Source organism: Hemicordylus capensis, chromosome 3, assembly GCF_027244095.1.
Source record: "Hemicordylus capensis ecotype Gifberg chromosome 3, rHemCap1.1.pri, whole genome shotgun sequence".
NCBI classification, from domain to species: Eukaryota; Metazoa; Chordata; class Lepidosauria; order Squamata; family Cordylidae; genus Hemicordylus; species Hemicordylus capensis.
Genome location: NC_069659.1, coordinates 314,012,736 through 314,025,876, shown reverse-complemented (window position 1 = coordinate 314,025,876; position 13,141 = coordinate 314,012,736). Strand labels below are relative to the sequence as shown.

The following is a 13,141-nucleotide window of genomic DNA, read 5'->3' as shown; positions in this document are numbered from 1 at the left end:
CCCACCCACCTTAATTCTATTGTGCAGTGTGTGTATAGTGCAGATTATGTATGTGTGCGGGCGCACACACACACACACACACACACACCCTGGGCAATATCCAGACTAGGTTTGTCATGACCATGTCCCACTGAAATTAATGGGACTCATTGATTTCAATGGTGCTTAGACATGACTAATTACTCTGGATGTTTCTCCCAGAGTACAGAGAGGAGGAAAAGAATGTCTTTTAACAAAGATGAAGCCAAAAGATCATAGATGTATTAATTTGTTCTCTGTGTAGTGTTGTGATACACCTGCAGAAGTCTCAGCAACACTTGACTTTTGGGTCTCTTCTTCTTCTCTCTCTGCACGGAGTGTTCAGAACCAGTGGTGTAGGGAGTGCATAGGCAGCCCATGTCTGAGTGACGGGTCATCTGCCCCCACTCCCACTCCAGTGGCATCCTCCTTGTGTGGCAGTGGCCTCCCTGACTGAGAAGCCCGAGATAGGCTGCTCTACCCCCATTGCTTAGCTGGCCATCCTGGATACATGGAGGTCAGCTGAGTAGCAGAGGCTGGGCAGCCTACCCCAGGCTGCTTGGTCAGGGAGGCCGCTGCCACACAGGGAGAATTTCACTGGGTGCCTGCAGCGGGGAGAGAAGGGATTAGTGCAGGGGCCACAGAAAGAACCCTGGCGGCAGCTTTGCACATGTTCTTTGAGTCTGTGTGCACAATTACAGCTCCACACCTCTACTAGTTCTGTACAGAACTAGTGACCACACTATGCATCTGAAACTTAAGACACAATGAGTTAATTAGTCTTTAAGGTGCCATAAGACAGGGTTTTTACTGCGAAAGCTGGTCTTCAAGCATATTTGAATCAAGTAATTAGAATACCTTATAAAATGCAAAAAAGACAGGTTTGTAGTACAGTAAACATCTGCATGATAAAAAGCTGATTACAGGCAAGCCTCGTTACTCTCAGGGGTTCTGGCCTCGCCTACTACTTCTAGTAATGAAACCGTGAGTAACAAGTCATTATCCCTATGGGGAAAGGGGGGATTGGTTCCTAGATTGAATAAAAAGGGCAAAAAAGTTAAAACGGGTGAAAAACAACAACTGTGCCTTGCTTTCTGGGGTCTCTTTGTGTCCTCGTGCTCAGCAATGCCCCTCAAGCAGTGAAATGCCCCCCAAAACTGTGAAAAATCATGGGGGGGGGCTTTAAAAAACACACAGAAATGATCCATAAAATGGCTCCTGCTTACATGTGCTTAGAAATGCCTACAAGAATTAAAATTGGTCCTGCTCTCACACAGAGGCGCTCTTACCCTTGGACTTTGGAGCCGAAGTCCATGGCCTCCACAGCCCCAGAGCCCCCCAAATCCTCTTTAGGATATCCCGGGTGGTGATGGTTGACCACCCAAGCATGATGATGCTTAATTTGCAAGGGATGCAGGGGTGGGGCTCCAAAGGCCTTTAGGTCCAGGCTCCATAATTACCTAGGTACACCTCTGCTCTCACCTTAGTGGATATCTGTGAGGGCCAGCAGGACCACCAGCTTAAGCAAGTCTCGAACACTTGGCTTTGGAACCTGAAACCGTGCTTCCGGTCCCTGTATGTAGAACTGTTTGGCAAAGGTTAATATGCTAATATTGGTATTTCAACATAGACATAGTAGAACTAAACCAAAAATTCTAATCTTTCTCCTTCATGTTTCATCACATTTTGTAAGTAGTGATGGCTTATAGTACATGTTTTCTTCAGCCAGCAGAGAATCTGATGTGCTGTATGAAGTTCTGTGTGATGAAGAGTTTCATGGAGGCTTAACAATAAGGTATGTTTGAGAGAACTAAACTGATTTGCTTCTTTTTATTGTTTTTCAATAGGTCCTGGAAAACACTAGCTGGCATACATGCTGAAGCCCAAGCAAGTTTAGTGTTCTGCAGGCACTGCTGCATCTTCCTAATGGCAGTTGCAAAAACGCACACTTATGTAAGGGAGTTGTATGATCATTTGGCCATTATTACCAACTCCCTTGCCCAAGTCCAGCATTTCTGCAAGTGTGTGCTTTTGCAGCAGCCACTAGAAAGATGCAGCCGTGCCTGCAATACACTAAATGCACATGGAAGGCTTTGTGGTATGTCAGCCGTTAACAATTGCACAGAAGGGTTGTAAGCATTTTCTAATGAGCAAAGTTACCATCGTTATTTTATTTATTTATTTGTCTATCAGATTTATATACCACCTGATAGGTACATCTCTATGCAAGGTGCACAATTAAAAACACAATAAATATAAAACAGAGTAAAAACAATTTCATGGAATAAAAAGTTAAAACAAACAGTTAAAAAATAATTTCAGTTAAAAGCCTTAGAAAACAGGTGTGCTTTGAGATTCTTCCTAAAAGCAAACAGAGAAGATGCTCTTATTTCGATAGGGAGCATATTCCAAAGCCTTAGGACAGCCACAAAGAAGGCCCAGTCCCAAGCTGCCACCAAACGAGCAGTAGCAACCATAACCAGACCTTTCCAGATGATCTTAATAGGTGACAGGGTTCATAACAGAGAAGGTGCTCTCTTAAGTACCCTTGACCAAAGCCATTGAGGGCTTTATAGGTAGTAACAAGAACTTTGTATTTTGTTTGGAAACATAGCAGCAGCAACTGCAGTTCTTTTAAAATCAGTGTTATATGTTCCCTTTGGGTTGTCGCAGAGACTAGTATGGCTACCACATTCTTTACCAATTATAGTTTCCAGTCTGTGTACAAAGGCAGCCCCACATAGAGTGCATTACAGTAGTCAAGCCTGGAGGTTACCAGTATATGCACCATTGTTTTAAGGTCATTTATCTCCAGAAATAGGTGTAGCTGACATATCAGCCGAAGCTGACAAAAAGCACCCCTGGCCACTGCCTCAACCTGAGAAACCAGAAAGAATTTTGGATACAGAAGCACTCCCAAGCTACGTACCTGATCTTTTAGCGGGATGCAACCCCACTTAGAACAGGCAGATCTTAAACCATCTCTCAGGTCCCAACCCCCCACAGTCAGTACATCCATCTTATTTGGATTCAACTTTAGTATGTTATCCTTCATCCAGACTATTACTGCCCATTATCTCTGCGGGGATCCATGGCCACTCACAACTGGGTCTTCGGCGCTTGCGCAGGAAGCCTGCGGAAGAATCTATAGCTCCATTTAGGCACTCTCCGACCCTTTAAGGCATAGTGATATAGTGACAAAGCTGGCTGTAGAGGGCCTCCCTCTTCAGTTCCTTCTCGTCCACCGCTTGTGCTGCCTTGTGAAGGATCTGCTCCTGTTCCCTCATTCCTGTGAGAAAGTGAATATTGTTATTTGGACTGTTTTCTTGGTTTTGACTTGGGCTGTTTTTCTGAAAACTCCTTATTTTTATTTATTTATCATATATTATTTATCATATTTATTTGACTCTCCTGTGCTTATAAATATCATATTTGACTCTCCTTTATTTGACTCTTATTTATTTGACTCTCCTTTATCTTACTCTCCTGTGCTTTGACCTGGGCTGTATTTTTGACTGTTCTTCTGCCTCACAACTTTAATGCTCTATTTGGATTGTTTGACCTCGGACTGTTTTTGACTACTCTCTGACTTGTGTGTCTGGACTTGGCATTTTGTCTCTGATTTGGCTGACCATGGATAGTTTTTCCTCCTAAGTTTTAAAAGGTGTGTGACCTGCCGGAGCACTATGCCCTCCTCTGACGGCCATGCTGACTGCCTCATATGATTGAGGGATAGTCATAATACCAGTACCTGCAAGTTCGGTTTGTCACTTAAGAAAAAGACCTGCTTAAGTAGAGAACTATGAATGAAAGCCTCTTTGTATGAAAATATTCTCCATCTGGGGAATCCAAGGCTGAGCCTACTGTCACCGCTGAAGATGGCGCCATCTAGCATCTTGACACCAACCCTGTCAGTGTCAACCACATCTGCAAGTGCAGACTTTAAGAAGTCTGTGGAGAGAGGCTGAGAGCACTCCCGGAAACATAAGCATGACTGACACCACTCGCCCTTGGAAGAGCCACACAAAAAGCGTGAGAAGCGTGCTTCAACCTTGACTCCAGTTTCAACGCCCTCCGCTTTGCCGGAATCACACTCGGCACAGCCGGCCACCTCATTTTATCCTCAGCCTTCATCCTCTTCCAAGTCTCTGGCAAGAGCTTTGGTTCCGGTCCCCTCGGCATCAAGGAATTTAAGCACATTGGTACATTGATCTACATTGGTGCGCTCAGCGTCAACCCCTCTGGTGTCAACTCCTACTCCTCCAGCTCCGAGGTGTTTGACGTCTTTGATGCCTGTTCCTCATGTTTCGGTGGCGACATCTGCTCTGAACCCACAACGCCCGCCTTCACCGGTGTTAGTGACCTCGGCCCTGACATCAACAGTGTCTGTGGTGGTGGCACCACTGGCTCCGGCCTCTCTCGGCGCTGAGACGACTGCTCTCCATCTCTTGCCTGTTTGTTCAGCACCACCTTTGCCCATTGTCATCTCCCATGGTTCAATGCCTGCCCAGTCTTCTCTCCGCCTTTCGCCGTAGCAGCCTGATACACCTTTGGATTCTCCAGCACTGGCAAGCCTATTTCAGAAGGAACTGGAGTGCCTACTCAGCTCTGCTAACTCAACGCTCTCAGGCGCTACTTTCAAAGGTTTCACCTTGTCCCAGGGTCTTGACACTGACAAACTCAGCTTGCCTATTCCTAAGACCCCTGCAGGTGGCCCTTCCACCTCAACACCAGCTTGCCCATCAGCTGTTCTCTGAAGGGAGCGCTTCCACCTTTCGGCTTCCTATATTTGTAGGGACCCCCTGGACTATAGCAGCTCCCTGGGGGCTTTTGATCCACCACATTTGAGGGCAAGGAAACATTTCCACTCATGCTTTCTCTACAATTCCCCAGCATTGCTGTATGACTTCCAGTAATATAGGCTGTGGAAATTGATGCCTCTTCAAGGGGGTCCTTCCAACACACCTTACTCTGAATCCCGCTGATGCCTTTAAATGCCCTGCCACACTGACTGCCCTTTTGAGGCCTGCTACGCTGATGCCCAGGACTCCACCGCCTACACCTGTGCTGCAGTATTGCATGCACCTGAGCTCCATCGGTGCCTGCACCTCCCCCAGCTCCTACCCTTCCAGAAGCCCCTGGTCCTGCAGCCCCTGTGATACTGCCTGTACCTGCACAGGCTGTTCATCCTGCAGGACCTCGCCCCAGGACTCTGTTACTTGAGGATCCTGACACTGATGGGGAATCTTCTTATGCGTTCGATCCTGACTCTGAGATCTTGGAAGCTCCACCGGGCACATCATCAGATGATAACGTGGCAAACCAACCATCTAACTCTCCAGTGGAGGAGACTAAATCCTACTGGGTGCAAATACAGGGTTTGGTGAGGGCTTTAGGTCTGGAAGCACCCCTTCCTGAGGATACAATCAAAGATCACATTTATAGCTATCTTTCTGCCACATCTGTAACTCAGCTTACTGCGTTGTCCATGCTCCCGGCTCTGGTCGCTGCTTCCGAAGCTGCTTTGTGTGCCCCAGTGACATCCACTCTTCCTTGTAAAAAGATGGAGAGTCTGTATCAGGTCCAAGAGGCTTCTTGCCCATTTCTAGTCAAACACCCAGCACCAAACTCGCTGGTGGTGGACTGTGCGCTGCAAGCGAAGTCCACACAGAAACATTCAGCTCCGGTGGATAAGGAGGGCCAGAAATTGGACTCTATGGCGAGGAGATTAGACTTCTCTGCTTGTCTTTCCCGTAAAGTTGCCAACTATTTGGCCTGCATGGCCAAGTATCAGCAGTCCCTCTGGGACACATTGAAGGAGGACATTGCTGATCTTCCTGAGGCCTTTAAAGCCAATTTCCTGTCGATGCTCTCCAAGTCTGCTGATCTTACCAGGCAGCACTTGAGTACAGCGAAGCACCTGACGGAAGTGGAGCCCAAGGTGCTGGCTAGGTCAGTCGCTGTTCATCACCATGCCTGGCTCAGGTTCACTCCTCTGGAGCCAGACAGGGAGGATAAAATTGAAAATCTGCCATTTGATGGCAAGGGGCTCTTCTCGAAAGACACAGATGAGATTATGGAGAAACTGAAAAAGTCTTGTTATACTGCCAAGACTTTCGCTCAGTCTCAAACTTGTTCTTTCCAACACAGGTACCGCCATGGTTACAAGGAGCCGTACCAACCTCAGCCTTCCCAAGACAGAGAAGGTTTCAGATGAGGGTCTAGGCAGTACTCTAGGTGCCCCTTCTATCAGCGCCAGAAGGGCCAACAGAAATCGAAGCCTCAGGACGAATCCAAGTAGTCCTTTTAACAATGAGGACCTGGAAGTATCTACCCCCGTTACTTCAGCCTCTATCCGTCTTGCTCTCTTCCTCCCTTCCTGGCATCAAATAACATCAGACTCATGGGTGTTATGTATAGTGGCCAATGGCTATGCTGTTGAATTTGACTCTCTACACACCCATGCAGGCATAAAATACACCCACTCAACTCCTTTCCTTGAAAAAGAGGTTTCTTCACTGCTCCAAAAGGACACCATAGGACCAATTCCATCTTCTTCCATGCATTCTAGCTATTATTCCAGATACTTCCAGGTTCTTAAGCATGATGATAGAATCTGTCCCAACCTGGACTTGAGGGAATTGAACAAGTTTGTCAAAACTTCCAAGTTTTGCATGGTCTCCCTACAATTCATTCTCCCTTTGTTGTGGGAAGAGGAGTGGTTTGTGTCCCTAAGCCTAAAGGATGCCTAATTCCACATCACTATAAGGTCTTAGCATCACCAGTTCCTATGTTTTTGCCTGGGTACAAAGGTGTACCAGTACAAGGTGCTCCTGTTTGGCCTTTGTACCACCCTTAAAGTTTTCACTAAGTTCATGGCAGCCGTCATTGCCTATCTGCACATACAGGGTGTGCCTGTTTTCTCTAACTAGATGACTGGCTTATTATGGCTAGAGGAAAATCCACTCTGTTGTCCAACCAGCATCTCTCTCTCTCCCTCTCTCCTGGCAGAACTGGGGCTCGGTGTCAAACTGAAGAAATCTGTCCTGACCCCTGAGCATGTAATCCAGTACATTGGTGCAATCCTGAATGCTGGCGAGAGCTTGCATACTTACCTGTAGAATGCATCTAAGCCATTTCCTCCATGGTGTTTGCCTTCCAGTCTTCCCCTAGGCAACAGGCTCAGTCCATCCAATGCCTGCTGGGCCTCATGGCCTCATGCAACATGACTGTGGTGGATGCATGTTGCGAAACTACGAAAACTACAACTCTGGCTGCTGTCTGTCTTCTGGCCAAATCTAGACAGAACAAGTGGTTAGACGTATCAGAGAATGTCTTGTGAGACCTGCTCTGGTGTTCACTGCCTGATTCGCTTTCACAAGGGGTTTCCTTTCAAGAACTGAATCCTATGATATTAGTCACAACCAATGCTTCTATGCAGGGTTGGGGTGCTCACTGTGGTTCCCTCCAGGCATGGGGCCTTTGGAACTCCCAGCAGCAGGAGCTCCATATTAACTTTTTAGAATTCCTAGCAGTTTTCCTTGCTTTCAAGACATCCCTACCTGTCGTCCAGGGCCAAGTGGTTCAGGTCCATATCGATAATATTACGGCTATCACCTACTTGAACCATCACGGGGGCACTGTATCCAAGTCCCTGAATAATCTTGCATTGCAATTGTGGGAATGGTGCCTGAGATTTGATATCCTCCCCATGGCAATACCTATCAAAGGGGAGGATAACCTTTAGGCTGACTGTCGTAAATTTGTTAGCTCGACTAACCCAACAGGATTTACAACTCCCTTCAGCACTCCCCGGTGAGTTAACAGAAAGCGGCAACAGAACTGCACAAGTGAAAAATAAAAGGCTCACAAAGAAAAAACAGTAAATGAATTAAGTCCCCTGAACTGAACTAGGTACCCCCACTCTAGCAATAACTGAGTAATAAGTGAACAGAAAACACAGAGCAAGGAATGAAAATAGCGAAGGACAACAGAAGCAAGGAATTAACAGAACAAAGCAGGAAAGCATAAACAAGGCAAACTGGAACTTGGAGAAAGTTTTGGAATTCAATAGCACACTGTCTGCGGGCCAGCAAAAGTTGCAAACAGCACCTGAGCAATTCAGAGACTGCCAAATATATATGGCTCAAGAGAACTAGCAGCCAATCAGGCTTCCCTGAGTCAGCACTTCAGCTTCCTCTCTAGTGATCTTGTGCACCTGCGTGACTTCCACTGAGCCTCCCTCTTGAGCCATCTTCTCAAGACAGGTGAAATCCCAGGCTCCTCCCCATCAGAAATCATGTCTGGAAGCTGTTACGAATCCTCAGCTCCAGAGTCTGGTCTCCCTGCCAACTGCTGTTGCTGTGCCTCTGAGCCCTCACTAGCAGGCGAATCCTCCCATTCCTGCTCTGACTCTTCTGAGTCAGAAGTCTGAACCATGACACTGACTCTCTTAGCCAGGGTCTCTCCTTCTCTACTCTCCATGAGTGGGATTTGAATGAATGGCTCTGTGCTGTCAGATGTGTTTGACTCCTGGGGTGTCTCTGCCGTTGACTTATTTGCCACTGCGCATAATGTCAAGTGTCCTGTTCTAGGGCAGGCATCAGCCCGAACTCCCTAGGGGATGCCTTCCAGCTGCAATGGAAGGACAGGCTGTATTACCTCTTCCCACCCTTTCCACTAATGTCCAGAGTGGTGGGGAAGATACTGCAAGGATGCATCCATGCAGTGCATCCTGGTCTGTCCCTGGTGGCCCAGGCAACCCTGGTTTCCGGCTCTCCTTCAGTTATGCAAGGATTTTTACCTTCACCTTCCACCTCGACGGGACCTCCTCATGAGAGACGGGGATCTGATCCTACACCATACCCTTCAGACACTCTTGCTAACAGCATGGAGGCTGAACTTTTAGATGAGGTCCTGTAAAATGAGAGAAAGCCCTCTATGAGGTGGGACTATATGTGCAAATGAAAGCGTTTCAAATCCTATGTGTCTGCTAAGGGCTTTGATCTGCTTCAGGCTTCAATACACCAAATACTTCCCTACCTCGCCTCTCTCAAGGGTTTGGGTCTCTCCAACATCTCCCTTAAGGTTCACCTCACTGCCGTCTCGGCTTGCTCCCCGGGCTGGGACTGCAAGTCGATTTTTGTTCACCCTGACTCAAACATTTTTTGAAAGATGTTAACCTGTACTCCCCAGTGCAGGCACCGGTTGAGCCTTGGCGTCTCTCACTTGTACTGTCCACACTTACAGATGCCCCCTCCAAACCTCTGTTGCCGGCCTCCGTGAAACTGCTGTGCCTAAAGACTGTCTTCCTTCTGGGCAACATGTCTTCACGACTTTTAAGTGAACTCGCAGCTCTCAGGGCTGATTCTCCATATTCTAATTTTTACTCGGATAAGGAGGTTCTGTGTCCGGATCCTGCTTTTTGCCCTAAGATTGTTTTGGATTTTCATATCAATCAGGATATTGTGTTGCCTAAGTTCTTCTGTGACCCATCTATGCCTCTTGTGCGTTCTGTGCGTGCCCTAGATGTCCGCAGAGGTGTCCGGGATCACACAAAGGCATTCAGATGCTCTAACAAAGTGTTCATCTCCTATGCAGGAGCTAGTAAAGGTTTTGCGATTTCTAGACAAAGATTGTCCAACTGGCTGGTGCATCTAATTTTCTTCTGTTGGAAGAAGCAAAGCGTTCAGCTGCCCTTCCAAATTCGGGTGCATTCCACTAGGTCCATGGCTACCTCAGCTGCCCACATGCCGGGCATCAGTATGAAGAACATTTTCAGGGCTGTCACCTGGTCATCAGACCTGCCCTTTGTCCATCACTATGCTGTGGACTTGCGTTTTGATTCAGAGGCCAATTTTGGTCGGGCAGTATTAAAGAAAGTACTTGGTGAGTCACTCACCAAGTTGTGAGGGACCATGGATCCCTACAGAGATAAACAGGTTGCTTGCCTGTAACTTATGATCTCTGTGGGGATCCATGGTCACTCACAACACTCTCCAGGCCGTCCCCTCTGCTAGCTTGACATGAACTGTTTACTTACTTGTGTTGCTGTGGCTTGTCTGCTGTCTTCTCTATCTCTTAATGTCGTCAGTCCTTTTGCAGCAGCCAATTCAACAACCGAAGAGGGAGGCACTCTACAGCCAGATTTGTAGGCTCCAATATACTACACCTTAAAGGGCCGGAGAGCCTAAACTGAGCTATAGATTCTTCCATGGGCCTCCTGTGCAGGCGCAGAAGACCCAGTTATGAGTGACCATGCATCCCCACAGAGATAATAAGTTACAGGTAAGCAACCTGTTTTTCTTTGCTTAGAAGTCCATGCACTGTAGGTTCACATTCATGTTATCTTCTGCTTTCAGCATTGTTAAGTTTGAGGATTATATCCAAACTGTCTTTTACCCATATACTTTTGCAAAATAGTATGCTGGCAGAATAACTCATTAAAACAAATATCTGCATATAAGTTTTCTCTTCTCCTTTTAGGTGCTCACCTGCCAAAGCGTACCGCATGCCAACCAGTGCCTTAATTAATATTTCTCATGGTAATCGGTCTGAAACTGGAAATCAAAAGCTAACAGCCATTGTCAAACCCCAGCCAGCTGTGAGTCCCTACAGCTCCTATTCATCTGAATCATTTTCTGGATCTTCACAAAAAGCACATCTAGGAGGTCTCAACCATTCCCCCCGTTCCCTCTTTGTTCCAACTCGAGTAAGTGCAAGTTTAGTTGTTGCTTAGATTTTCACAGAAAATGAAGATGCTGCTAAATATAGACTTGTGTGGACATGAATTAAATGTCTGCATGGATATGACTAAATGTTTGAGTTTCTTTCATGGTTAAGTTTTAGGCAAGGTTTAGTTACTATTGTAATAATGGTTAATTAGTTCAACCAGATTGAAGACATCAGCCAAAACTCTTATCTCTTAAGATATATTTTGAGGTTGGGGAAATATTATTTACTGTGACGTTAAGAGATGTTTTTCTTTGTGTATATATTTTGGGATAGATTCTGTCCTGTAACTTTGTGTCTTTAAATAAAGTAGACAAGAAGGTGATCTAAAGCAGTTAATGGTGAGAAAGTGCAGGTTTTACAGCTATATACATGGCGTGAGTTCAGATGAATATCCTTCTCTACATGTGAAGGAGGATGGGGCAGTGGCAAGAATGCGCCTGCCCTGATGTTACTAAACGATGGGCCAATGCAGCCTTGGCACATCCTCTAATCACATGTGAGGGGTGATCATCCAAATCCTTTAGTGACATCAGGGTGAGCATGTTCTCGCCACTGCCCCGCCCTCCATTGGTGTAAAGGAGGATATTCATCCTAACCCATCCATGCACTCCTTCACTAGCAGAAGAGGTTCTCACTGTCATAATTGTGTCCAATAAAAATTATGACCGTATTTATTTGGGGTGTCCTTCTGTTGACAAAAACAAACTGAATGAGGAATATTTTGAAGAGGAGGAAAAGAGAAATGAAAAGCTACTTTTTTATTATCTTAATCCATGATTCAGCAACTGAATGGAAGACAGCATAATTGTCTGAAAGCTGAAAATCAGGGCAATTATTCCCCTCAAAAAGGAGCGTATTTAAGTAGCAGTCAGAAATATAAAGTAAGTGGTGGTGTTCATTTTCTTACTACATTTTTTAAATTATTGTTTTACATATATATTCCGCTCTTTGTCCTAGGAGCCTATAATCCATATTGAGTATTGGGAAGAAGCTTTAAAGTTCTGGTTTGGTTTGGTTTTTTGCAAGCACAGACAAATATTAAAGTGTGCCCATTATATTTCTTTATTTGGACTATTTTTACCACATCTTTCAACTGACACTCAAGCTGTCTTTCAAAATAGACAATCACACAAGAATAAGTTTGCAATGTCAAGATAAGATAGCCATAAAATAATCAAAATGAACAATAAGAGAAAAAAGGATAAGAACAGAAAATAACATCAGGTCAAAGTAGGAGATTAGATTATGTTATCTACAAGGTAGTAAGCTGCAATAGATTTAGGAAAAACATGAAATATAAAAATAAAATTTTCAAATACCTTTCTGGCCTTAAAAAAAAAAAAGCTGTTGTTTATCATGGTATGTATTCACAATAACTTAATATGGGATTTGTTTTGACAGAAGTCTTCAAAAGACTTTTTGTCCTTGTAATCACACTAGCATATAGTGGTACAGTGGATTTCCCCCACCTTTCAGTGCATGCATTTATGCACTAGAATCAGGGTGGATTTGATTTAAATCAAATCAATTTAAATCATGATTTAAATCACTAGTCAATAAAGACTAGATTTAAATCAATTTTTTACATAAAGACTAATTCTTGCTGGTCTTATTTTTAAAAAATCTTATTTTTAAAAAATCAATTTAAATTTTAAAAAATCCATTTTTATTTTTTTAAATAAAAATCATTGATTTTAATCCACCTTGACTAGAATCAACATAAGCTAATTCCACACTTATAACAACCTAGCCTTTGCTAGAGCTAGGACAGGCAAAAAATAACATATATTGAAGGAAAATGAAAACTAGGATAAAGAGAGAATGAAGACAGAAGAGGGGCTCAGTCAGAACATCAGCAGAGGGGAGAAATTGGGAAATACTTCTATTGTTTTTGTAGCCATGTCATTTCTCTAGACTCCATTGAAGAAAAAACTTGGTTTACTAAAGGAAAAACAGGTTGCTTACCTGTAACAGGTGATCTGGTAGTGATGCCTCTCCATTCATAAAGGTGGGTTCTGCGCCTGCGCAGGCCTGCTTCGGGTAGTATTTGTTAGCGCCTCGTGACTCCCTTTAACCGCCCCTGCACGTGCCGTGCAGTACCCTATTGTGGCGGTTAGGCATCTTGTTACTTAGTTTCTGTATAGCCGACTGATAAAAATATATCTGTTAATGCATTCCATTTCCTTATAACAGCATGCATATGTGTTGTGACTCTTTGTACTGTATGCTTGCACTCTGTTGCGGGGTAGGACTGGCAGGTTTTATGAATGTCAAGGCATCACTACCAGATCACCTGTTACAGGTAAGCAACCTGTTTATCTGTATAGTGAGGCTTTGACAGCCATAAAGTGGGTGACTCAAGAGCTCTCCAAATGAAGGTGGGAGTCTC

General features: G+C 45.0%; 1 protein-coding gene across 5 annotated transcripts in view; it reads left to right on the top strand.

Moving 5' to 3' along the window:
* XRN1 (5'-3' exoribonuclease 1) overlaps positions 1-13,141 on the top strand; it is a 120,434-nt gene that overhangs the window by 85,331 nt on the left and 21,962 nt on the right. For 3 of the 5 annotated variants that reach the window (XM_053306886.1, XM_053306887.1, XM_053306885.1), the window contains 3 exons: positions 1,744-1,813; positions 10,504-10,729; positions 11,535-11,633. In XM_053306886.1, the coding sequence (XP_053162861.1) occupies positions 1,744-1,813; positions 10,504-10,729; positions 11,535-11,633 (395 nt within the window). The remainder of the gene's footprint in view (positions 1-1,743; positions 1,814-10,503; positions 10,730-11,534; positions 11,634-13,141) is intronic. The other 2 variants (XM_053306889.1, XM_053306888.1) reach the window with 1 other exon arrangement.